This window comes from Lasioglossum baleicum, chromosome 12 (assembly GCF_051020765.1).
Source record: "Lasioglossum baleicum chromosome 12, iyLasBale1, whole genome shotgun sequence".
NCBI lineage: Eukaryota > Metazoa > Arthropoda > Insecta > Hymenoptera > Halictidae > Lasioglossum > Lasioglossum baleicum.
In genome coordinates this window covers 13720261-13742109 of record NC_134940.1, presented here as the reverse complement: position 1 = coordinate 13742109, position 21849 = coordinate 13720261, and the positions used below count along the sequence as shown (strand labels likewise).

The 21849-nt window shown below is 35.5% G+C and overlaps 5 protein-coding genes across 6 annotated transcripts; 3 read left to right on the top strand and 2 right to left on the bottom strand.

Moving 5' to 3' along the window:
- Window positions 1-408: 408 nt before the first annotated feature.
- LOC143214490 (kinesin-like protein Klp61F) lies at window positions 409-5871 on the top strand. Its single transcript, XM_076435624.1, has 15 exons — window positions 409-664; window positions 751-898; window positions 1419-1571; window positions 1643-1803; window positions 2056-2205; window positions 2270-2506; window positions 2903-3278; window positions 3344-3615; window positions 3690-3829; window positions 3889-4007; window positions 4095-4436; window positions 4493-4720; window positions 4792-4971; window positions 5054-5276; window positions 5344-5871. The coding sequence occupies exons 1-15, from the start codon at window positions 585-587 to the stop codon at window positions 5445-5447; spliced, it is 2913 nt and encodes a 970-aa protein (XP_076291739.1). The 5' UTR covers window positions 409-584; the 3' UTR covers window positions 5448-5871.
- Window positions 5872-7026: 1155 nt separating this feature from the next.
- Window positions 7027-11026, bottom strand: Cbp80 (nuclear cap-binding protein subunit 1). The gene is made up of 11 exons (XM_076435633.1): window positions 10846-11026; window positions 10227-10695; window positions 9646-10140; window positions 9381-9552; window positions 9105-9310; window positions 8867-8970; window positions 8533-8768; window positions 8296-8474; window positions 7952-8207; window positions 7755-7868; window positions 7027-7671 (listed from the first exon to the last, which is right to left on the bottom strand). Exons 1-11 carry the CDS (start codon window positions 10883-10885, stop codon window positions 7558-7560), a joined length of 2385 nt encoding a protein of 794 aa, XP_076291748.1. The 5' UTR covers window positions 10886-11026; the 3' UTR covers window positions 7027-7557.
- A 541-nt stretch (window positions 11027-11567) lies between these two features.
- On the top strand, window positions 11568-15743 carry LOC143214496 (protein Loquacious-like). The gene is made up of 2 exons (XM_076435645.1): window positions 11568-12628; window positions 12715-15743. The coding sequence occupies exons 1-2, from the start codon at window positions 12260-12262 to the stop codon at window positions 13387-13389; spliced, it is 1044 nt and encodes a 347-aa protein (XP_076291760.1). The 5' UTR covers window positions 11568-12259; the 3' UTR covers window positions 13390-15743.
- On the top strand, window positions 15509-17822 carry LOC143214501 (replication protein A 14 kDa subunit). Its single transcript, XM_076435663.1, has 3 exons — window positions 15509-15743; window positions 15980-16166; window positions 16245-17822. Exons 1-3 carry the CDS (start codon window positions 15663-15665, stop codon window positions 16331-16333), a joined length of 357 nt encoding a protein of 118 aa, XP_076291778.1. The 5' UTR covers window positions 15509-15662; the 3' UTR covers window positions 16334-17822.
- On the bottom strand, window positions 16355-21510 carry Mio (GATOR complex protein mio). 2 transcript variants are annotated; one of them, XM_076435632.1, is made up of 15 exons: window positions 20325-21510; window positions 20011-20208; window positions 19634-19933; window positions 19321-19548; window positions 19029-19190; window positions 18762-18943; window positions 18522-18655; window positions 18327-18437; window positions 17897-18260; window positions 17683-17821; window positions 17468-17606; window positions 17188-17395; window positions 16744-16955; window positions 16589-16661; window positions 16355-16531 (listed from the first exon to the last, which is right to left on the bottom strand). In XM_076435632.1, the coding sequence occupies exons 1-15, from the start codon at window positions 20443-20445 to the stop codon at window positions 16526-16528; spliced, it is 2577 nt and encodes an 858-aa protein (XP_076291747.1). In that variant the 5' UTR covers window positions 20446-21510; the 3' UTR covers window positions 16355-16525. The 2 variants fall into 2 exon arrangements, with proteins under 2 accessions (XP_076291747.1, XP_076291746.1); XM_076435631.1 differs by having other exon boundaries at window positions 16355-16661.
- Between the last annotated feature and the right edge of the window lie 339 nt (window positions 21511-21849).

The following is a 21849-nucleotide window of genomic DNA, read 5'->3' as shown; positions in this document are numbered from 1 at the left end:
ATATGTTTCTCGCAGGAAAGACACTGACAGAGAATATGAAACTATGAAACAGCTTGATTTTTCGATCACTAAACAAAAGATCGAACAACATTTTAACTCTTCTTTGAACAAACAGGAGAATATATAAGATAATTTAAAATATATGTAATTTCTTAGGATATTTGTAATTTGGAAGACGGAATTGAAAATGAAACCAAAATCAAAACAATGTCACTCGAGAATCAAAACATTATTTATTGTGTATATATAATCAACAATGAAATAAATGAATAATCCAAAAATTATTAAGATTTCTCCTCCCCTCCTACTCTTATGCTTTCAATATTTAAAAAAACATTGATATTATATTACATACATATTTTACGCGACACAAGCGGTCTCTGTTGTAAATTTCGTGAAGCGGCCAATTTAAATTTTTCGACGGTTAAAGAAACTGGTCAAAAAGTCAAAACGTTTGTAACAGTTTGTAAGCTCAGATGGCTCAGAGAGGTATACCACACGAGAAATAGACAACGTGGTATTTCGCGGAAAATAAAGGAATAAGCGAACGGAAATAATTAGAGAGTGATTGAAAAGTGTGGAACATGTATTCCATGAAGATGAATGATGCGCGTAACGGGAAGAAAACGAAGAAACAACATATACAAGTTTTCGTTCGTGTCAGGTAATTGTCCATCAATCTATTGGCCGTTCACCAGATTTTACTTTAAAATACAGTGTTATTATTAATGTTATTTTGTATCATATTAGACCTATCAACGATGCTGAAAGGGCTGGTAAATCAGTGACAGTGGTGGACACACCATCCAGCAAAGAATTAGTCGTTCGGGAGAAACCGTGCGATAAACGTACGAAGAAATTCGCTTTTGACAGAGTATTTGGAGCTTTTTCGAAACAGGTATGCCCGCACACTTTTGATAATGATATCGTGTGAACATTGTTGGTGAGTCTAACGACTCGGAGTTTATGCATTTATAACAAAAATGAGCACGTACAATTTAAAATAGTGAAAATATTAAAAGACTTTAAGAGTATTAATATATTATTTTCACCACATTAAAATTATTAATGAAGAATATAAATTTATATTCAGCTCCCTCAGTGGTGCACCCAGGATTTAATCTTGGGGGGGGGGGGTGCGTGTTGACGTGATGACCTTGGGGGGGGGACGAGTTTTGCATGATGACCTTGTTTTTAGCCAAAATATCTGTCAACGGACCCAGGGCTATTTCGTGATTTTAATTTTAGAAGCTAAACATTTTTTTTCTTGGGGGGACTTGGCCCCCTGGTCCTCCCTGGGTGCGCCACTGGGAGCTGCTCCCTGCATCTTGCAATTAATGCACAAACTTTTTATTTTGCATAAACATTCGGAGTTTATTGATGGTATAATACTTCAGTGATTCGTGATAAATCTTCAGATCGAAGTATACAATGCAGTCGTCCGACCATTGCTGGAAGAAGTCTTGGCTGGATACAATTGCACAGTACTTGCTTATGGCCAAACAGGTACTGGAAAGACATTCACCATGGAAACATTCGATAATTCTAATTCAGTGCTAAATTGGCAAGCGGTAAATACAAATGATCCACTGTCTTCCTTTTCATTACAAATTTCTGTACAACATCTGTGTAATGTATACAGGATACCAATGCTGGGTTTATACCACGCTCTTTAAGTCACTTGTTCGACGAACTTCGTATCTTGGGGGTACAAGAATACTCGGTCAGAGTTAGCTTCTTAGAACTCTATAATGAGGAAGTATATGATTTATTGTCTGTGAACACTGGGGCTGCCAAAATAAGGTAACTATGTATTTGGTTGACAAGAAAGTAATTTCGGTATTTCAAGGTGAAATAAAACCGAATTTATTTATTTAAACAATGGACTTTAATCAATAAGATATCTCCTTATTTATTTTTTTGGACAAAAGATCGTCGAACAAAAGGGAAAATATCTTATTCATTAAAATTCATTGCTTGAAGAAAAAAATTGGGCTCTCTATATTTCTCAATGCTTTTGCTTGATTAAATATCTTGTCTGTGGTGTTTGAAAAGGATATTCGAAGATTCCACCAAAAAGGGAGCGGTAATAGTAAACGGTTTGGAAGAAGTGACTATATATAATAAGAGCGATGTATATACAATCCTTCAAAAAGGATCAGAAAAACGACAGACAGCAGCTACATTGATGAACGCCAATTCGAGGTTTGTATTAGATTTAACTATGTAGAATTTCTGCTTGTCTAATGTTTTCATTGTTTATTTTCAGTCGATCTCATACAATATTTTCCATCACTGTTCACATAAAAGAGAACACCGTTGACGGAGAAGAACTCTTGAAGACAGGGAAATTGAATCTAGTTGATTTAGCAGGTAGTGAAAATATTGGAAGATCTGGAGCCGTGGATAAAAGAGCACGGGAAGCAGGCAACATCAATCAATCACTGTTAACTCTGGGACGAGTAATAACAGCGCTCGTAGAAAATACTCCACATATTCCTTACCGGTACTGCATTCTACTATAGAAACTAGTGGTGTGCAAGATCCCGGGAAGTCCCAAAACCCGAAGCTTGGGACGGGATGGGAAGACGCGTATCGAGTCGGGACGGGATTCCGAAAATGTTCGAGTTTCCCGAGAATATTCGGGATTCCCGGGGGTGTTCGGGTTTCCCATGAATCTTCGGGATTTCTGATACTATACGAAATCTTTTAATATTGCTTTTTAGTAAGAAATCCCGAACATTTTCGGGAAATCCAAACATTCTCGGGAAGTCCGAACATTCTCAGGAATCCCAAAAGATTCAAGATTCCGTCCCGATCCAGTCTCGCACACCACTAATAGAAACGGAATGTTGCCTCTGCCTCATATTATGATATACATTATATTTCTTGAAATGTGCAGAGAATCAAAGCTGACGCGACTGCTACAAGAATCTTTGGGTGGTCGTACAAGGACTTCTATAATCGCTACAGTGTCTCCTGCTAGCGTGAATCTTGAAGAAACATTGTCCACGTTAGACTATGCGCATCGGGCGAAGAATATCACGAACCGGCCAGAGATTAATCAAAAGTTCTCGAAGAAAGCGTTGCTTCAAGAATATACGGAGGAAATTGAAAAATTAAGAAAAGATTTGTTCGCAACCCGCGATCGCAATGGCGTATATTTGGATCCGGAAAATTACAATGAGATGCAGTCGTTGATAGATTTTCAGAACAAAGAGATAGAGGAGAAATTAAATCATATTAAAGCGCTGGAGAACACTTTGCATTACAAAGAGGTAAATAGAAGAATAATAAAGGCATACCACACAGTATTCTTTGTTCACCGTATCTGTTATTGCAGAAAATATTTAACGATCTAAAATCGAAAAATTCTGAGCAAGCGGATGAGTTGTTGAATACAAAAAATCAATTGGAAACTACGACGCACACGCTAATGAATGCAACATCGCGTTTGGCGATCTCGGAACAAGAGAAAGAAGAACAAAAGCACCTTGTGGAGAAGCACGCGTCTACCGAAAGTGTCCTTCTATCGCAAGTGGAATCAGTTTTAGAAGTCGTTGACACAGCCGCTACGGATGTGCATAAACTCCACGATAAAATTTTTCGAAAAATGTAAGTTGTAATTTGAAACTCGGAATGCAAATGACCGTAGTAACACATGAAAAATGAATGGCACGTGTTCACAGGGAAATAGGACAACGGAATAGCGCTCTTGGTCAACAAACTAAACATAATGTAAAAGAACGTTGCAGGAAAGTTGAAGCCGATCTTTCAACACATACAAAGAAAATGACACAATTCTGTCAATCTTTGAATTCCTATATTAGTAAGTATTATTTATAATGGAAGGAGGTGCAGCTTGGAATTAATTTTGTCTGTTTTTAGATGAACAAGCACTTTCACTCGGTGAATACATTGACAAATCTATTCAAGATATTTCCATTAATTTTGTTGATCCAATGAAAAATTCGACTGATAAATTAGCACGACATTCAGAAGATTCTGTAAGCGATTAAACAAATGGAATTCACACGTTTTTGATTATTGAAAATGTGGTTTTTTAGACAATTACAATTATGCACTTTTTCCAGCCCTCGAGGTACCAGGAATTGTTTAAAAAGGAACTTGAGAATGTGGCTACCATGACCGAGCAGCAGTGTAGCATAAACAACGATTGTTCCATCAAAGCAAAGAGATTACAAAACGTGATAGACAACAAAATAGCCGAAAACTTGAAAAATTTGGAAACAAGCGTTTCTCAAAAGATCGATAATATAACACAAACTGCTATGAGATTTATGAGTTTAATTTCGCAGGCATCGATGAACGAGCGCGACCTTTTAAGTAGTAATATTCAGGATATCAGGACGAATGTTGAAGACATTCGACAAAGTGAAAGTAGCATTATGCAGATGCGATGTAACTTTGCGAAGGTACGTATTTTATGAAATTGATGAAGTGTCATGTTTTGAATGCTTCAAACTTACAGATGATGGAAGAATTACAGGAGAGCTTCTGTCAGATGCAAGCTGAAGATAACGAAAATCATTCATCAATTTGCGGTACATTGAGCAACATCGATGAAACGTGTAATATTATAAATGATGAACATTCAAATGCATGTAGAGTAAAAGCGGAAAAAGAAAATTGTATACAAGAAAAACTTCAGAATGACTTGCAAATAATGAAACAAACGGTCTCGGAAGAAACAGAGAAGGTAATCTATAGGTAATCTGTAGTTAGCTTTGCATTTCTTACTTGGATAATTTCAAACTGTTTTATATATAGATGAGGAGAATATCGCAAGATTCAGTTGCTGAAGCCAAGGCGCTTATCAGCGAACTCCAAGCAAGTTTAGAAAATAATTGTGACACGTTCACGAAGTACCAGAATTGCGTGAAACGCAGTATGACAGAGATACAACGAAAAATGAACGAAGATAACAGTCTCATTTTATCACTAATCAATGTAAGCTTTAACGCTGTATAAATTTAATCTGATCGTATACCACTGTTGTTTATCCTAAATTTTTCATGTTTATAATATATAGGATGTATGTACGGTAGTTAATAACGCAGGCGATGAACGTACGAGATCCTTAAACAGTTTAAAAACAGCATTCGTAAGAGCTTGCAGCGAAATGAATAAAACACTGGAAACTGGAAATCTAAATTTTGGAGACACAAACAATCAGATTATTGCGGAGTTGTCAGCGATCCGCGATCGAGTTGAAAAATTCTTTGTCGAAGATTTGTATCGTGATATTCCTACAGGTACGTCCTCATTTTTTTCTTGGTTCATGCTTAAAGGATTATTTATTAATCTGATCGAAAATTATAGGTCAAACTCCCGTGAAGAAAACCTTTCAATACTCTAAAAACCTTGCTAAAACATCTCCACCGGAACGTATACTCCAAAGGTTCAGAGAAACGCTCAATGAATAGTACCTGATAGTACCCGATAGTACCCGACAGTGCCCGCGTGAACTTCCAAAACAATTCTTAATGTATTATGTTTACTGTAACATTTATTTATTATATTTTTATTAAAATGACTGTATAAAATAGATTTATACCATAGATGTACTCCATAGAATGTAGAAATCTATATAATTGGTTAAAGATAGTACTTATATTACACCAGTCATCTGTGCTTTCTGCCGCATCAAAACATTTTTTGCATATCGTTTTCATGTGTTTCCAACACATCTTTTTGTGACATTTACAACAGTCTGATCCAATCAGCTGCGCATTCGTATCTACCGCATTGCTTCCAGGGACCTTCTCATCTCATCACGATATTTACACGTTTCATATTGTAAGTTTTTTTTGGTGAAAAATAAAGAATATTAGTTACAAGTTTAATGTGTTCTTTTATCCCCTCCTGTATATGAATAATCGATAGTAGAATTAGATTAACATCTTCGAAAATTCTGTATAGATACAAATTTTTCATATCATAGTAAAAGAGGTGGCGCGGGAATTTAATGCCACCTCCTTTACTATCATATTCTTCTAGTGAAAAGCCTAAATCTTTCGAAAATTAATTTTTGGATTAGGAGAATATGATAGCCAAGGAGGTGGCACGAAATTCAATAGTACAACTCAACGTCGAATCAGACGACCGAAAATTTTTGTTTTTCAAAGTCTCGCTATTTTTACACAATTCCAAATCAGTAGTATATTTCTACTACTAGTCGGACGGTCGGAAACAATTGGTGGTTCAATAAATATATACGCAGTTACGCTTTTTTATTATGTTGTCTTTATTTATTCATTGTAGATTGATATTCTGAGTAAACGCAAAAACAGAACTATTGAGGGCGATTGCGGCCTAGATTGATCTTTTATCTAGCGCTTTTGACTACTGAAAAACACCATGCTTGAATTATCGAGAAATGAGAAGGCGCATCCCGCACCCTTGCAATTCTGGAAAAAGAGTCTACTCCTTTAACAATTCTTACCCCAGAAAGACATCGATTCAAAGCAATTCATAATCGTTAGACTACGAACTTTTTTGCTGCATTCTGTTTACCATTGTTGGTTATATGGCCGTTTAGACTACATTCTCCTACGTTCTTGGGGAATATGTACTTACATACATACTTGAAATAAGATTTCCTCGATACTTTCCGATCTGTGTCCGAAAATCGTTCTCGAATGATCACGGTCTCCGTCTGAATAGGTTCAAGCTAAGAACAGCGCACATTATAAATAAGAGCATCTTGCATCAAGATAAGGCGTCGCGTAATCTTGATGTCATGCAACTTACGGCAAAAGACCAGAAGTGTTCCGAGACATTGTACACTGTATCGGTGAACACAACAAGGCACTGGAGTAAGCCCTATCAAAAACTGTACTATTATACGATACTAATCGCGAATTTGATTAAACGAAAATCTGTTTTCAGGCAACACGCCTGGCTGTATCGTACTTCGCGGTGTTGTCGTCAACGCTGTGAGCGAAGGTAAGGATAGCCAATGAACGATTGAAAGGGGTAAAGTATTCAGAGAGTTGTCTCGAGTAAGATTTATCGAATAAGCTTCTATTATTCGGCATTGCCTAGTCAATACACCGATAATGTATAATATATAATGTATATGTAGTAATAAAATCAAATGGTATAGCATGTGACCTCCAAACTTCTATTTACATTATGTTTTATTACTATGACGTTAACTTTACTTTGAAAACGTCCAGAAATTGTTTGCGGATAGTACGCTTGCACGAAATCGAATAAATGTATTGTACCGATATTTACATCACGACGAAATAAATCGCAATACAAAACCGTGAACATTGACACATAATATTATGTGCGACTCGTCGTGTGATTATAAAAAAAAAGGTTCTCGTTCCATCAGTTATCAAGCTAACTGTAACGCCGATAATACGAACTTTTTTTTGCCATGATTAATAATGTACTATAGAACATAATGCGTACCGTAAAATACAACCGTGACCCCTGGTAGAAGTCGCAAATTTTCAACTTACACGTTACATTAAAGACCGGAACAGCTGAAAGCGGTCGTGAAAGCGGCAGTGAAGCCGACGTTCACGCTCGAAGAGAAACAAACTGGTGGAACACGTCGAGAATATGCGGATCCAGATCCGGTGTAAACAGCAGAGTCTCTAAAGTCGACGAATACTTTTGAACTTGTTCGTGATGCTGAAACAGAAAGGAAATTCACCAATCAATACGGCTATAGCTATCTTGTTAAATTGTATTAATTATCGAGCAGAATGTCTTACAGTTAAAAACACTTGCTGTAACCTTCCTATCGTCCACTTGTACCAATGAGTATTATAATCTATGCCATCGGTATCGCAACGCACCAGATGCTCGGACAAAATCATTATGAAACGCTGAAGAATCAACAAATTAACATTGTTAATTTCGTATACTTTCGAACGAATAAAAAAGACATAAAGGTATTTGTGATTTATACTTGAAAAATGATAAGGAACAGATTTTTCTGATCAGCCTGAGCCGCCTCTAATTTCTCTTCCATTCTCTCTACAACATCCTCAGACGGCTTTTCTTTGTTTCTATCCTTATTGTTGTCATCATCCTCCGAGGATGATCCCGATCTGCTTTCCGCTCGTCTCAATTTTTCCCTTGCCTCGGCCAGTTCCGTGCTCAACTTGGTTACATGTTTGTTCTTCTTTCGGATCGTCAAGTGAAGTATTTCCCAAATGTACAGCCTGACGAATTGCGATTAGTACCGTTAGTTTAAACTCGTTAAATATTATTTCAGCCGAATATTACCGCGGCTAGAAATTTCGTAAGTACTTGGTAAACTCGGGTGCCATTTCTTTCGAAAATATCCAGTTGGCAATAGCACTGCATTCGATGATGCCAGTCTTTAACAATTTGTCGGTTAAAACCGCCATCATCTGGTAATGATTCTTCCATAATGCGTACATATTTCTTAAAATACATATTTGAGCCTCTTCCGTCTCGGCAAGTACCTAGACAAATGAAAACGTTCACTCTTTCCCTCTCTTTCGATTCGATTCGACGTTTTACCTTAAATACATAATGGAATTTTCCTATAGCTGCAAAGCTATGACTGAAACTCTTTGATCCTAGGTTCAATAAAGTCTGCACGAAAACATCAATTTTCAATGGACTGAAATTATTTGTCTCTTCGTTTTCTCTAGGACCTGGCAATGTGTTCAACACGTTCAATACCTCCTCCGGTGTACACTTCCGTCTAATAGAAACAACTAATTCGTGAGCCGCTGCTGTGCCAGGGAGGGAGCCTGGAACAAATTGAAATGTATACCATGGTATCTTCGAACCAGATGATTTCCAGATTACTTGGCCACACCATATCTTTGCAATAATGTAATATACTCACTGGCTCCTTCGGAGGTGTACTTGTAAATAGGCTCTGGTGGTAGTGGAATCAACTCAGCATACGATTCTGGCATCATATCTCGTATTCTCTGATAGTACGATAACCTAAACATATATGTATATGTCTGTTGATTATTTTAATGTACAATAAATTTCCTTTATAATTAGGTTTAATACCACTGAATGGTCTCTGGCGGCTTGTTTTTGACTATTATTAATTTATAAGAAAAATATTGTACCGTAAAGCTTTGAGAAGCACCTCGCGAATGAACTTTGGTCGCGGATGTTCCGGATCCCGTTGTAAACATGAATCCCAATCCTCCCATGACCAGCGAAACTGGAAGTTACTTAAATGGTATGCGAACCACCACACAAACCTATCGAAGGCAGTAGCGGCCATACTATCTATTCGACGAAATAAAATCTCTGTCGCTTGCGCCAACACCTACAATGAATAACGAATGAAAATTCTATAAAATTAGTCGTTCGTTTATCAAACTTTCAAAATTTCTCACTTGTGGCATAGTGGATGGTTGTAGCTTGCAGAGTTCGATCAAAATCGATCCGTAACAAATTTCTAAATTTTTCGGTGCTGGCAGTCTGAATAACTCACCAAATATAACTTCCACAATGCAGTAGTCTAATGGTATTTTTGCTTTGTATGGGAAATTCAATAGTTGTGCTGCGCTGTAATATACACATGTACTTCTATTATATGTATATCAATACTAATAGAATACTATGGAACAACAGACAACAGAGTACACAGAATACACTCACCAATCTTTTCTCTCGAAAAAATAATTATTGATAATTTGTCTCAAGTGCTCCTCTATGAGAAATCTTTCTATAGCATGACTACCAGGTAATAAAGGGCCCTCGGCTGGACAATCTGTATAGTCGAACATCCGAAAAACGACCGTAGGTAAAGGATAAGAATAAGATTCGTGATGAGGCGGTGGCATTATCGTTGGTAGATTATGTTGCAATGCTTCGCACAGTATCGAATCAAATGCTAGATAAGGTCTAGGTATATGTTTTTCTGCCCAATTGTCTTGTCGAAGTTTTCGTACTTGAGCCCACAAACAATCCAAATACTCTTCCTGGGGATGCGGCGTATCGCTCGACCAAACTCTCAAAGTTGGTTGGTGCTTCTTGCTTCGTTTGTTTAAAAATATTTCTATCGTTACCATCAAATGATCTAATTCTTGCTCTTTTTTCTCGTATAACTCCCGTCCGACCCAAGGTAACGTCGATAGTACAGCATACACATACCTATCAGGTACAATTTAAATGATTTAAAAAATTTTCAAATTAAAATATTATGTACTCTTATCCAAGTAAGGATTGTTTTGACCTACCAATCACGTCTTACTTGAGGTACACCATCTTCATTAGCAGCGTCTAACATGTTATCAAACAACTGCATCAGAGACCCACAAGATAAAACATGGCAGTTTACTAGATCAGCCAGAAACCTTAGCGAGTATCTAGCTACGTCCCATTTGCAAGCCTTCAACGCATCCTTAAAATTCTTCACCATATAATCGACAAATTCACCGCCAAAATTGAAGTTTTTCGCATTCAGCAATCCAACCAGAGTAGTATATATTGTACATTTCTCTGGCATTCGGATCGCGCATTCCGTCAAGATCCTAAGTATTTTACTACGAAATAATCCAAGATCGGCTTCCAATACAGAAGCCAAACCTTCGAGATTACTCTCCAAAGACGATGTAGACTTCTCTCCGACCCTTAAAATAAGAGATTCGAGTCGATCTTCTATCTCTTGATTCTCGGATACCCTTCTGCGTTTCTTGTATGCGCGTTCTAGAAAAGTTTCAATTATTAAGAAACGTATGAAATACGTCGACCGACAAAATAACAGTTAAAAAATTTGTTTTTAGTTATATTTTATTCGATATTTATTAAAGTTATGAAGTTGTATCGAAATAGTACAAATGAAATGCATAAGTTTACCGTATCCATCGTCTTCTTCGTGAACCCTTCTGCGACTCATTTTTCAAACATCAAATATGTACCGACAACTTTGTGTAATCGTACAAATGCCTGTTACTGTTACAGTGCCACACTTCTACTTAGGGATGCCAGATGCAGGGATAACATGGCCGCTTACGGCAACGACAACGGTGACGTAGATAATACGGAGTAGTAGAGGTAGAGGGGAGAAGTAATGCTATATCGGATTTGTTTGTGTCCATGGTGAGGAGATGTCGCCATTGTCACGACGCGATGGTCGGTATCAGTCGGTACACGGTGCATTATAATGCACCGTGAGTCGGTATATATCTCTATATGTCTATGATATATACCACCGACGAGATATATATATCTCGTCGGTGTATATACCGACTCACGGTGCATTATAATGCACCGTGTACCGACCATAGACATATAGAGATAGACTGCGCCGTCTTATGGGCGAGTTGAAGCCCACAATGGCGGCGCGCGGTACAAAGAGTGAGAGAGAGAGCATTAGCCGGGGTCCATAGCGCTCTCTTTCTATATGATGTGTCGACACATCAATTAGAAAGAGAGCGCTATGGACCCCGGCTAATGCTCTCTCTGTCTCGCACGCCGCCATTGTGGGCTGCAGCGCTTCGTTCAGGCCGCGCAGTCTATCTCTATATGTCTATGGTATATATATATATATATATATATATATGTATATAGTATACAGCGATCCAAAGACAGAGATTAGACGAAGCAGCTTGATTTTTCGATGAACTTACAACTTCGTAAGACGAAGAAGCAATATTTTTTGATCATTTTTATGTTGAAATATTCTCTGTATTTTTCCGCATCTTCGTACAGAGCCTTTTTTTGGAAAAAGTGTACAGAAAAAAATTTCTTCTATAAAAACGTACAATTTTGTTGTTTATAAAGATTACATATAAAGTTTCAAGAGCCAACCCAGACAGCACACCGGCTTGATTTTAGCCGGGCCCCTGTGCACAAAATGGCGCGAATTTCACCTGCAGGGGGCTCGAGCCCAGGGCCTGCCGGCCGGGCCGGTGTTCGGCCGATTTGCAAGATTGCAAGGGTGCGGGATTCGCGTTCTCATTTCGTCATAATACGAACACGGGTTTTTTCAGTAGTCAAAAACGCCAGATAAAGGTCAATCTAGGCAGCAATCGCCCTCAAAGGTCTTATTTATTAAATACCAGAATCATAGTTCCTGCTATTTGCAGTTGGTATAATGATGACGTAAACGGTACATTATGGACTTCCCCATTTTCTAAATAACATTGCTGCAATTCCAACTGGTATTAGAAGAGAACAGGATAATAGTTTACTTATCAGTACTTAGATATTTTTCTCTTTAGTTCCGCGAAACAATTTGCACGTCACGTGTTTTTCATAGCCTAAGAAAATGGCAAAAACGCCTGTATCAGCGTTACAAGAAGGCCTTATGAAATCTGGCAATTCTCTACCTGTGTACACAGAAGTTTCTTCTAAAATGGGAGAACAACAAATCGAATTTGTTATTTGTGTTACTTGGAAGAAGTATAAAGAGAAAGGCATTGGTACTTCTAAAAAAGAGGCTAAACAAAATGCAGCACAAGCAATGATAAATTTGTTGACTTCGTTAAATATATTACATTCTTCATCATTAAAGCTTCCAACAGAACAAAAGAACTTAGGACATAATTTACAAAGTTCCACAAATTTATCAGATTCTTTAAGCTCTTTACCCACAAGTTCACAAGATATATTTACAAATTATGTGGGAACCTTAATGGTAAGCACATTTTTAAATGTTATTTACAGTATTGCAATGTCATGGCTATAACAAATATTACTTAAACTTACTATGAATGTAAACAGGAATACTGCGTCAGAAATAGAATGCCTGAACCCTATTTTGATGTTGTTGCTGCCAGCGGACAATCTCATAATCTTACATTTACAATGAGTTGTACTATTGGGACTGTGTGTAAAAAAGCATCTGCAGCTTCAAAGAAAGCTGCCAAACAAAATGTAGCCAAAGAAATTTTGCAACATTTCAATGTCGATACAAGTTTCAATAGCACACATATTCTTGAAAAAAGTGAAATAGACATACAATTTAAAAATCTACAATTGGATACACCTGTGCTGAGTAAAGAAAAAAATCAAGTAATTGAAAACATTTACAACAAATTTAAAAATAAACCTGCTACATCTGCAAAACAGATAATGGTGAAGGAGTATCATATTGCATTAGCCAACATGTATAGAAATACTATCAAATTTAAAATACCTGATTTGAAGAGTATGTACGAAACCATGGAATATTGCACAAAAAACGTAACTGACATAAAATCCATTATTGAAGACAGTTTGAATGTATCCATAAAAATGATTAATATCAAATCACAAAAATATGATCAATGTATAGTTGGACTCAGGGTGACAACTTCACCTTCTGTTGTTCAAATTGGTATAGGTAAAACTTTTGAGCAGGCAGAGAAGTTAGCCTTACAGAAACTACTTAGATATATAATTTTGTTAGAAAAGTAATGGATAAATCTGTTACTCCCGCAAAACAGGCAGAAAAAGTATCATATTGCATTAGCCAACATGTATAGAAACACTTTCAAATTGGAATCAAAAATAGAATGCCTGATCTCTGTTTAGATGTTGTTGATGTCAGTAGACAAGCTCATAATCTTACATTTACTATTTTTGTACTATTGTTGTTGTACTATTGGGACTGTGTGCAAAGAAGTGTTTCTACAGCTTCAAAGAAATCTGCCAGACAAAATGTAGCCAAAGAAATTTTGCAATATTTTTATAAGTCGATAAAAGTTACAAAAACACAGATTTTTTTGTAAAATGAACGTAGAATTTAATAATCTACAATCGGATGCAGCTGTACAAAGTAAAGAAAAAAATCAAGTAATGGAAAACATTTACAACTAATTTAAGAATAAATTTGTTCAATCTGCAAAACAGAAAATGGTGAAGGAGTATCATATTGCATTAGCCAACATGTATAGAAATACTTTCAATTGATTTGACAAGGGCATATGAAATCAAGGAACATTGCACGAAAAATGTGACTGATATAAAATCCATTATTAACGACAGTTTGAACGTATCATTAAAAATTATTAATATCAAATCGCAAAAATATGATCAATGTAAATTGGACTCAGGGTGATAACTTCCTCTTCTGTTGTTCAAATTGGTATGAGTAAAACTTTTGAGCAGGCAGAGAAGTTAACCTTACAGAAACTACTTAGATATAAATAAAGTAAATATTCTATGGACGCAAAAAGGTGTTACATGGTGGATGCCAAAAAATATCCCCTCCACTGTGGGTCAACGCCGCAGCGACCAAGAAACTCGAGCTGCCTAAATAAGATGCCGCGTAATCTGCCCAATTACAAAACTTCTTTATTTTTTATTTATGGTACTTTCACCAACTTATTTGTGGCATCTTTCTGATTGAAATGACAATAAACACGATATACTTTCCACTTTATGTAATGATTTAACTGACGGTATGGAGTAACTTTAGGCCAGAAGAGGATAGCGAAGACGATTCACTTCACAGTGAAATAAAAGATTGTACAATTTTCTTAAAAATGTGATAGATCTTTTTGTTAATAAATTGTTAAGTATACATAAGCATAAAAGAAATTATCTGCATTTTTATACTATTTAAACGAATATTACACGATTTCAAAATCGAGCTTCTTTAAAAAGTTAGGGCAATATTAGTTTATTAAAATTTTTTCAAAAATTGCAATTGGTCGGAATTGTAGGGAAAATACTAAAAGTTGCGATTCACAACTTTTTTTTGTGTAAAATATGTTCTGTAAATCTGTGTCAATTATACATATTCTGAAAATTTCATTAAAAAAAACTACAGGCATTGAAAGACGTTAAAATCCTGCTTCGATTGATTTCAGTTGTAGTTTGAAAATTGTGAAAAACTGAAATTTTCACCATCTTTAAACGTTTGTAGCTTATTGCAATGTTAACCGATTTTAATGAAATTTTCAGAATATGTATAATTGAGTGACAGATCTACAAAACGTATTTTTTAAATTTTCAATATAGGTCTCTATAAAGAAGTTGTAAACAACAACTTTTTGTATTTTATCTGTAATTCCGACCAATTGCAATTTTTTCAAAATTTCTTTTTCACGTCATGTAGCAAACCAATATTAAAAAAGTTATCACTTTTTTCACAACAGTGCTGAGATCATTGGATCATTTACATTTATTTAGTAGACTTAGGTCCATGGGTCCATGGCTCAGATATTGGCCAAGCTTTCTCGCACATGCGCGTCCAAAACAGTAATCGCAACAGTATATATATATACTTATCTATACAGGGTGTCCCAAAATTCCTGCACATCCCCGGAAATGGTCTCAAGAACCTTCCATTTCCGGGATGTGCAGGAATTTTGGGACACCCTGTATATATAGTGATATTGGCGGGAAAGTACCGAAACACAATCTGTTCCGGACAAAAAGACCCAGGACATGTCCTTGTACGAGTTACAAAATATACACAAATCACATGTTACACATTCATTTTTCACAATCAAATCATAACAATTTTTAAAAATTTTACTCGGTGATCAAGGTACTCAATTTTATCGAGAATTTTACTTTACCGGTTAAAATCGCCGCTCAAATACATATGTAAATAGTTACAAGTTACAATACAAGTAGGAAGGACAAACTCCAACAAACTCTCATTCTCTCTGACAGATTGTTGGTCTCTGTTACAAGTTAGGAAAGTTATTTATTTAGTACGTTGATAAATAACCTGAAAAATGTTAAAGAAACGTATCGACGGCCGACGTTTAGCGCAAAATGTCGGAGAACAAGTTATATTACTTGGAACTGTGGAAAAAGTAAGACTCAGACTTGTACGATGCGTCGTGTAACCGGTACTATTAGGTTAACCAAAACTATTTGTTTTCATTTTTTAAATCTACGTCCCTGCAGAATACTCAATAATAAATATTTGTCAAATTCTTCGAATAGACTTGAATTGCTATTCGATCTAACCAATCGCATCGTTATTGTTAGTTGCTTACGATTCAACCCAATATAACGGTTCATTATTATCCATTCTAATCGATTATAGAAATCTTCAAACAGTAAGAATATAGAAATAAGAACGACCGATGGTGTCCAAGTCAATGTGACTTTGCCAGAGCCAATCGATGGAAATGCAGAAGGATATGTAGAACTGCATGGTACATTACATTCAAAGTCTACAATGGCGTGTAGCAACTATATATTATTTCCACCAAGTATGACAGAGAAATTTGGTAAGATCAGATATTCTACATTTTCTTTCCTTTCTATTTACCATTTCAATTTGATCGTAACAAAATATTTGATTGTAGATGCCGAACAATATAACGATTTGATGGTTATATTAAATGTACTGGGGCCAAGAAAATGGAGAATGACTGAAGACAATACAGGGATATAAGTAAGAATCATCAACAGCGAATATTTGATAAAGTTTTTATAAGAATATACTTAAATGTCTGTTTGGTATTATTTTTAGTATACTTATTTTTTCATAATAAAATTAAATGGTCATGTTATTTAGTAGACAATGCCAGTCGTTGTTCTTTTCATACATTAAGTTTAATCTATTAAACCTTCCAAAATAACAACCTTAAAACTAAAATAAAGCTGTTAATGTTATTTAATGTTCTTGAAATTTTTATACGATACTTACTCCTATTTTGCACGATGCATCCAAGGAGAAACATCTACAAGTACATGATGTTACCGGACATTCAGAATGTTGGCTGTTTTAAAAACATACAAATTTACTGTAGATAGGGAAATATCGAAAGTTTTGTTTCTATAAAATGATTGTGATCGTATTACCGAAACCAATGCGTAATATGGTCAGCATGACCGCCGTGTCTGCACGATTGGCACCATGTGAACCAATTATTAAACTCTGTTAATTTGTTATCGCATTCTTCGTTTCTATTTACATTGGATGTAGTCATTTGTAGTCCGCTTACGGTACCCATATGCATTAAACATATTGCACACCTTGGTAATGGTTTTCGACAATTTGGACACGAAGACATCTGAATGGAAATCGAAAAGTACAAAGAAAAGTATTGAAAGAAAACAAAGATTCTGCACGTTTTGTGATCGCGTATTAGCTGGTTACTTAAAAATTAAGTAGACTTTGAAAAATTAGCATTACTCGTAAAACGTCCAAAATCTTTGCTTTTTCATCTCAAGTATCAAGAGCTTGTCAGTTGTACAGTTATACATAGACTATTATGGATTGAATGTTAAACCGAAATATATTACCTTCAACTTGTTTGGCGTACTACCTAATCTACCAAAAGGTCCTCTTGCTCTACTTAAACCTTGCATAAATGCAGATATACTTTTGCCACAAAAGTTGCAAGAAACATATATTTGTTGAGGAGGTGTTTCGTTAGTCGAAGATCGCATCGCAATATCAAAATGTGCCCTTTGAGTCCACATTTTCCACGCATTTAAAAGATTTCTATAGCTACGTTTGAACACCAATTAATTTTGCTTCTCATCTAGAATTTCTTCGGCAATCATTTTGAACTTTTAATACCTAGTTATCCATACTTGAACTTGAGCTTCCTGAAGTAATTTTGGTGTAAATGCTCTAATAGCTATGAGACTGCAACTTTGAACGTCGCCGGTCATTTCTAAATACCGATTTAACAACTGTATGCCTTCTAGACTTGCACCTGAACACATAATTACATATAATAAACATTTAACAAGTGAACATTGTAGAAATTATCGAATAGAAAATGATCGAACCTGTTAAAAGAAAACCAGATAAATTTCCCTCGTCGGTTAACTTTTGTGTCAATCTTTTTAAATATTCGTTCAATTTGTTATCTGATAAAAACATGAGTGCGAAGGCCACCCTGTCTTCAACTGCCATACCATTTTCATTCTAGAAAACCTGACTCCATTTTAAACGATCGTTCCCCTTTAAGAGACGTGAGACAAATAATTCACGTTTACTTACCAAAACATTTTCATAGGAATCGTCCGCCGTTAGAAACGCAAAAGTTGCTCTCAAATAAGGATCCGAAAGTTGAGATCTACATTTTAAACATGATTCTCTCCACATGCTATTTCTATCCTCGGAAAACCCCGATAAAGCCATAGCAACAATATTCAGATTTGTCGACATCGACATTTTACTGGCTCCACGATTTAAAATTTCTATGGCTTGTCTCAAACATAAATTAAATACGGCTATCGCGGCTGCTCTTGGGTATTCTCCTTCCCTTTCCAACCTTTCTAAAAACAAATTGTCGTAAGGGGTATTGGTATCTTTGTCGAACCTCCAACCGCATAAAAGTAATCCTTTATCTCTATCCGTAGATCTGCAATACAGTATATGTATAATACTTTATGTGAATTTCGACGCATCGCCATTTCGGTGATTATACCTGTAAATTTTTGCTGTGTGGTTGGATCCTATATCCGACCATGGACAATACATCAATTCTGATTTTAAGGCGCCATTAATCCCTTGTTGGCCATCTAATTTCAAAACTGTTCTATGTAATATCAATGAATATTAATTTCTTTTATCTTTTCAATAGAATCTTCGAAACTCTAAACTGAAGAAATCTTTGATTTACCTGACACCTGGATGTTTGTTGTCTGGGCTGGGTATAGTACTATCTTCGACCAAATAACGACTCAAGTACAACCACTGCCACAAGTTCTTGAGAGTATCGTTCTCAGCTAATTCACCATTCTGAGCCAGCTCTGGCTGTAAATGTATGTAGATACGTGTGGGTATAGTGTACATATTAATACTACAATATATGTATACACGAATTTACGAACGAGATCAATTCAATACTCCATTCACTTACAAGTAATCCATATTCCGAAGCTGCACGTGTTTTAGTTAAAATCGAAATGTCATCCAGAGCTTTGTAAATATTATCGTTATTGCATATGTATTTAAAAGATTTCGATGCATGATTCCATGCGAGGTGAGATCTTGTGGACCAGTTTACCGTAATCCTCTCGCAAACAGTATAATCCGTCAGTCCTTCAAAAATCATGAACAATGAGTTAATGAATTTTGTTTGATTACTCTTGTAATTCGATGGTAATACTAAGCCTATTGATGAAACCTTGTTGCGATATAGCCAGCAATCTGTTCACATGCGTCGGGTGCCATGAAAAGCTTATGGGATTATGCCAAGGAGGTGCAACAGTTCTCTCTAGTGCTCCAGGTTCAGTATCTTCTCCTCCGCCGATACCACAATGTTGAATATCAAATAAATGCAATGTAACTGCAAACAAAACAGTAATAAATACCATAGAACTATTATCGCTAATTTCTTTGTGTGGGTGTTCGCGCGCGCGTGTTGTTGTGTATATGTGTATTATATATATATATAAAACACATATTTATAAAAGTACCTGAATCTTTTTGTAGAACACCCAGAAGATTGTGTCTAGTTGGACACCACAGAACTTTAGTAACTTGTCTACCTTGCAACAAAGTCAAAACAGGTTTCTCGAAGCATCTAGTATCCCAAATAGTTATTTGATTATCCACACTCGAGACTAAGTGATAATTATTGTGTGGATTAACGGACACATTATAAACTGCTTTTGTTGCTGTTGTATTTACTACCTTTGCAGAATCTAGTATAACAAATATTAATACACAATATACTCTTTATCAAATAAACAAAGAGATCGTAATACTATGAAGTCTTTTGTGTAATACCTCTAAAGTCAATAATTTTCAATTGTTTATTGTTTGCACCTACAACCATACATCTCTGTTCATGTTTGAACCAAGCAGCAGAATGTATAGTTTCAGAAACGCTAACTTCTGCGATAGGTCTTATAGAGTCTGTTTGCACCATACTATGATGGTGCACTCTTTCCGAACCTTGCAATCCTTTGTTTACATCCCATAATAAAATGGAATGTTCTTTACTATGTTTATCCAAGCCAGATACAATCAAGTTTGTATCTATGGGATTCCAAGCAACAGTGTTGCATTGTCTTGCATGTTTTGGAACTGTAATAATATATCAATGTAAAAAGTATATATATATATGTATATATATATATACATACACAACACAAACAACTTACCTAATTCTTTCCCTGTAAGACTCTGCGAATCAAACACTGTTGGTCCAAAAGTAGTTAATACAATTTTTCCATTCGCTTGTCCCACAGCTAACAAAATATCAGGTTCTGGCTGTGGATATATATCAATGCATTTAACATAATGATGATTTGTGTTCGTAGCAAGTAAATGAGCTACTGTAGAATCAGAAATCTTCGTATCTATTGGGAAAATATACGCATATATAATAGTAACACAGTTTCTTTACCGAATAATCTCTTTGTTACAGGTAAAATAGATTTGTTTTTAATAACATAAACATACAACATATACTTACACAGTTGCCTAATATTATCTTTGACCTGTGTAACTTCGTACAGGCAGATTTCAGTGCCCCAGGTAATGAACTTATTCGCATGAATAGGAGACCACTGTACATCCAGTTTGATGCTACTCATTTTATTCTATAGAATTTGATTAAAACCAGTACAATGCGCATTTATGCTTCCTAGGATATCTAGGATAAGTAAAACATTAGATGAAGTTTCCACCGATATCTATTCATCATCACAGTGACAGATAACCTCACATAAACATCCTTGTTCATTCAAAGATCTCATTCAAAATGCACCCAACCAAGCATCATACAGATTATAGATTATAGACAGTGACGAGATATTGTGCAAGATTTCTCGCGCATGCGCGGCTTTTAGCCTCAGTAAAGTAAAATTCTCGACAAAATGGGGTACCTTCAGGTACCTTGAACACCCCGTAAGACACATCAGTGCCGTAAAATGTCGGTACTTTCCCACTAGCAAAAATATTTTTTTAAAAATATTACCATAGAGTATACAAATAGGCACAGATGTGATCTGTAAGTAAAATCCATGTAAAATCCATGGTAAAATCGTAAAATCACAGTAAAATTCTACTGAACGAGGAGATTACAAAATGTTGAAAAGCGCGGCGAAATTTGAAATGAAATATGGTAATGCATGAAAGAATTATCAGTAAAGTTAACAATATGTTAAAAAACTATGACGATAATAAAAATGTTACCTCAAAATTAGAAAGTATTTTACAATCGAACCAAATACAAGTAAATACATGCTGTACAATGGTACCCCCCTTTCCAACTCCTTTAGCGATCGCAATCTTGGATCGGATTTATGATCGCAAGTACTGCCACATTTTCATCGTTTATAGTGCTTATAGAATTGTTGGTGTTTTGAAATATATGCATATGATATTCGATATATATGAATAAATAATGAAAAATAAGAAGTACAATATTTTCGGTTGTATTAGAACAACTACTTTTCTACATTTATTCAATTCTGTGCAATAGGTAAATTAATAAGACATAACAATTAATAAATATTTCTTACAGTTTCGTTGAATCAATTTAAAACCAGTAATACATACAATTAATACTTGAAAGTATTTAGTGCAAAAGACGCATGAAACATTTCCATCGGACATATACATGTATATATATGTATACATATACATATATATATATATACATATATATAAATATACATTTTATTAAAAAGTAATTGTAAACATGTGGTCGAATAGTCGACTATAGTGCGTGAAATTACATAAAAAACGATTCAATTTATTACAAAGCAATAACTCGAATATACATACTTGCAAATATTTTCTAGTATTGTAACATACAAATATTTATAGGATGAAATATGGTTGAATCTATACGTATCGATAAAATTGCTTTAAAGAATTCTATTAGAATATCCATCTCAGTTCGTTAACATGTGAATACTGAAAAGGCACAATAAATTTCAATAGTATAAAAATATGAAAATTGAAACTCGCAGAGGATATTACTTATCATCTAA

Coding starts and splice junctions, on each gene's coding strand:
- LOC143214490 (XM_076435624.1), top strand. CDS start 585: ATGTATTCCATGAAGATGAATGATGCGCGTAACGGGAAGAAAACGAAG. Junction 2,206..2,269: donor TTGATGAACGCCAATTCGAG/GTTTGTATTAGA, acceptor GTTTATTTTCAG/TCGATCTCATACAATATTTT. Junction 4,008..4,094: donor CACGACATTCAGAAGATTCT/GTAAGCGATTAA, acceptor CACTTTTTCCAG/CCCTCGAGGTACCAGGAATT.
- Cbp80 (XM_076435633.1), bottom strand. CDS start 10,885: ATGAGTCGCAGAAGGGTTCACGAAGAAGACGATGGATACG. Junction 10,141..10,226: donor CCTCAAGTAAGACGTGATTG/GTAGGTCAAAAC, acceptor TGTACCTGATAG/GTATGTGTATGCTGTACTAT. Junction 9,553..9,645: donor TTTTTCGAGAGAAAAGATTG/GTGAGTGTATTC, acceptor TGTATATTACAG/CGCAGCACAACTATTGAATT.
- LOC143214496 (XM_076435645.1), top strand. CDS start 12,260: ATGGCAAAAACGCCTGTATCAGCGTTACAAGAAGGCCTTATGAAATCT. Junction 12,629..12,714: donor ATTATGTGGGAACCTTAATG/GTAAGCACATTT, acceptor GAATGTAAACAG/GAATACTGCGTCAGAAATAG.
- LOC143214501 (XM_076435663.1), top strand. CDS start 15,663: ATGTTAAAGAAACGTATCGACGGCCGACGTTTAGCGCAAAATGTCGGA. Junction 15,744..15,979: donor TACTTGGAACTGTGGAAAAA/GTAAGACTCAGA, acceptor AATCGATTATAG/AAATCTTCAAACAGTAAGAA. Junction 16,167..16,244: donor AAGTATGACAGAGAAATTTG/GTAAGATCAGAT, acceptor ATTTGATTGTAG/ATGCCGAACAATATAACGAT.
- Mio (XM_076435631.1), bottom strand. CDS start 20,445: ATGAGTAGCATCAAACTGGATGTACAGTGGTCTCCTATTCATGCGAAT. Junction 19,934..20,010: donor TCTTACAGGGAAAGAATTAG/GTAAGTTGTTTG, acceptor ATATTATTACAG/TTCCAAAACATGCAAGACAA. Junction 19,191..19,320: donor TGTTCTACAAAAAGATTCAG/GTACTTTTATAA, acceptor TTTTGTTTGCAG/TTACATTGCATTTATTTGAT.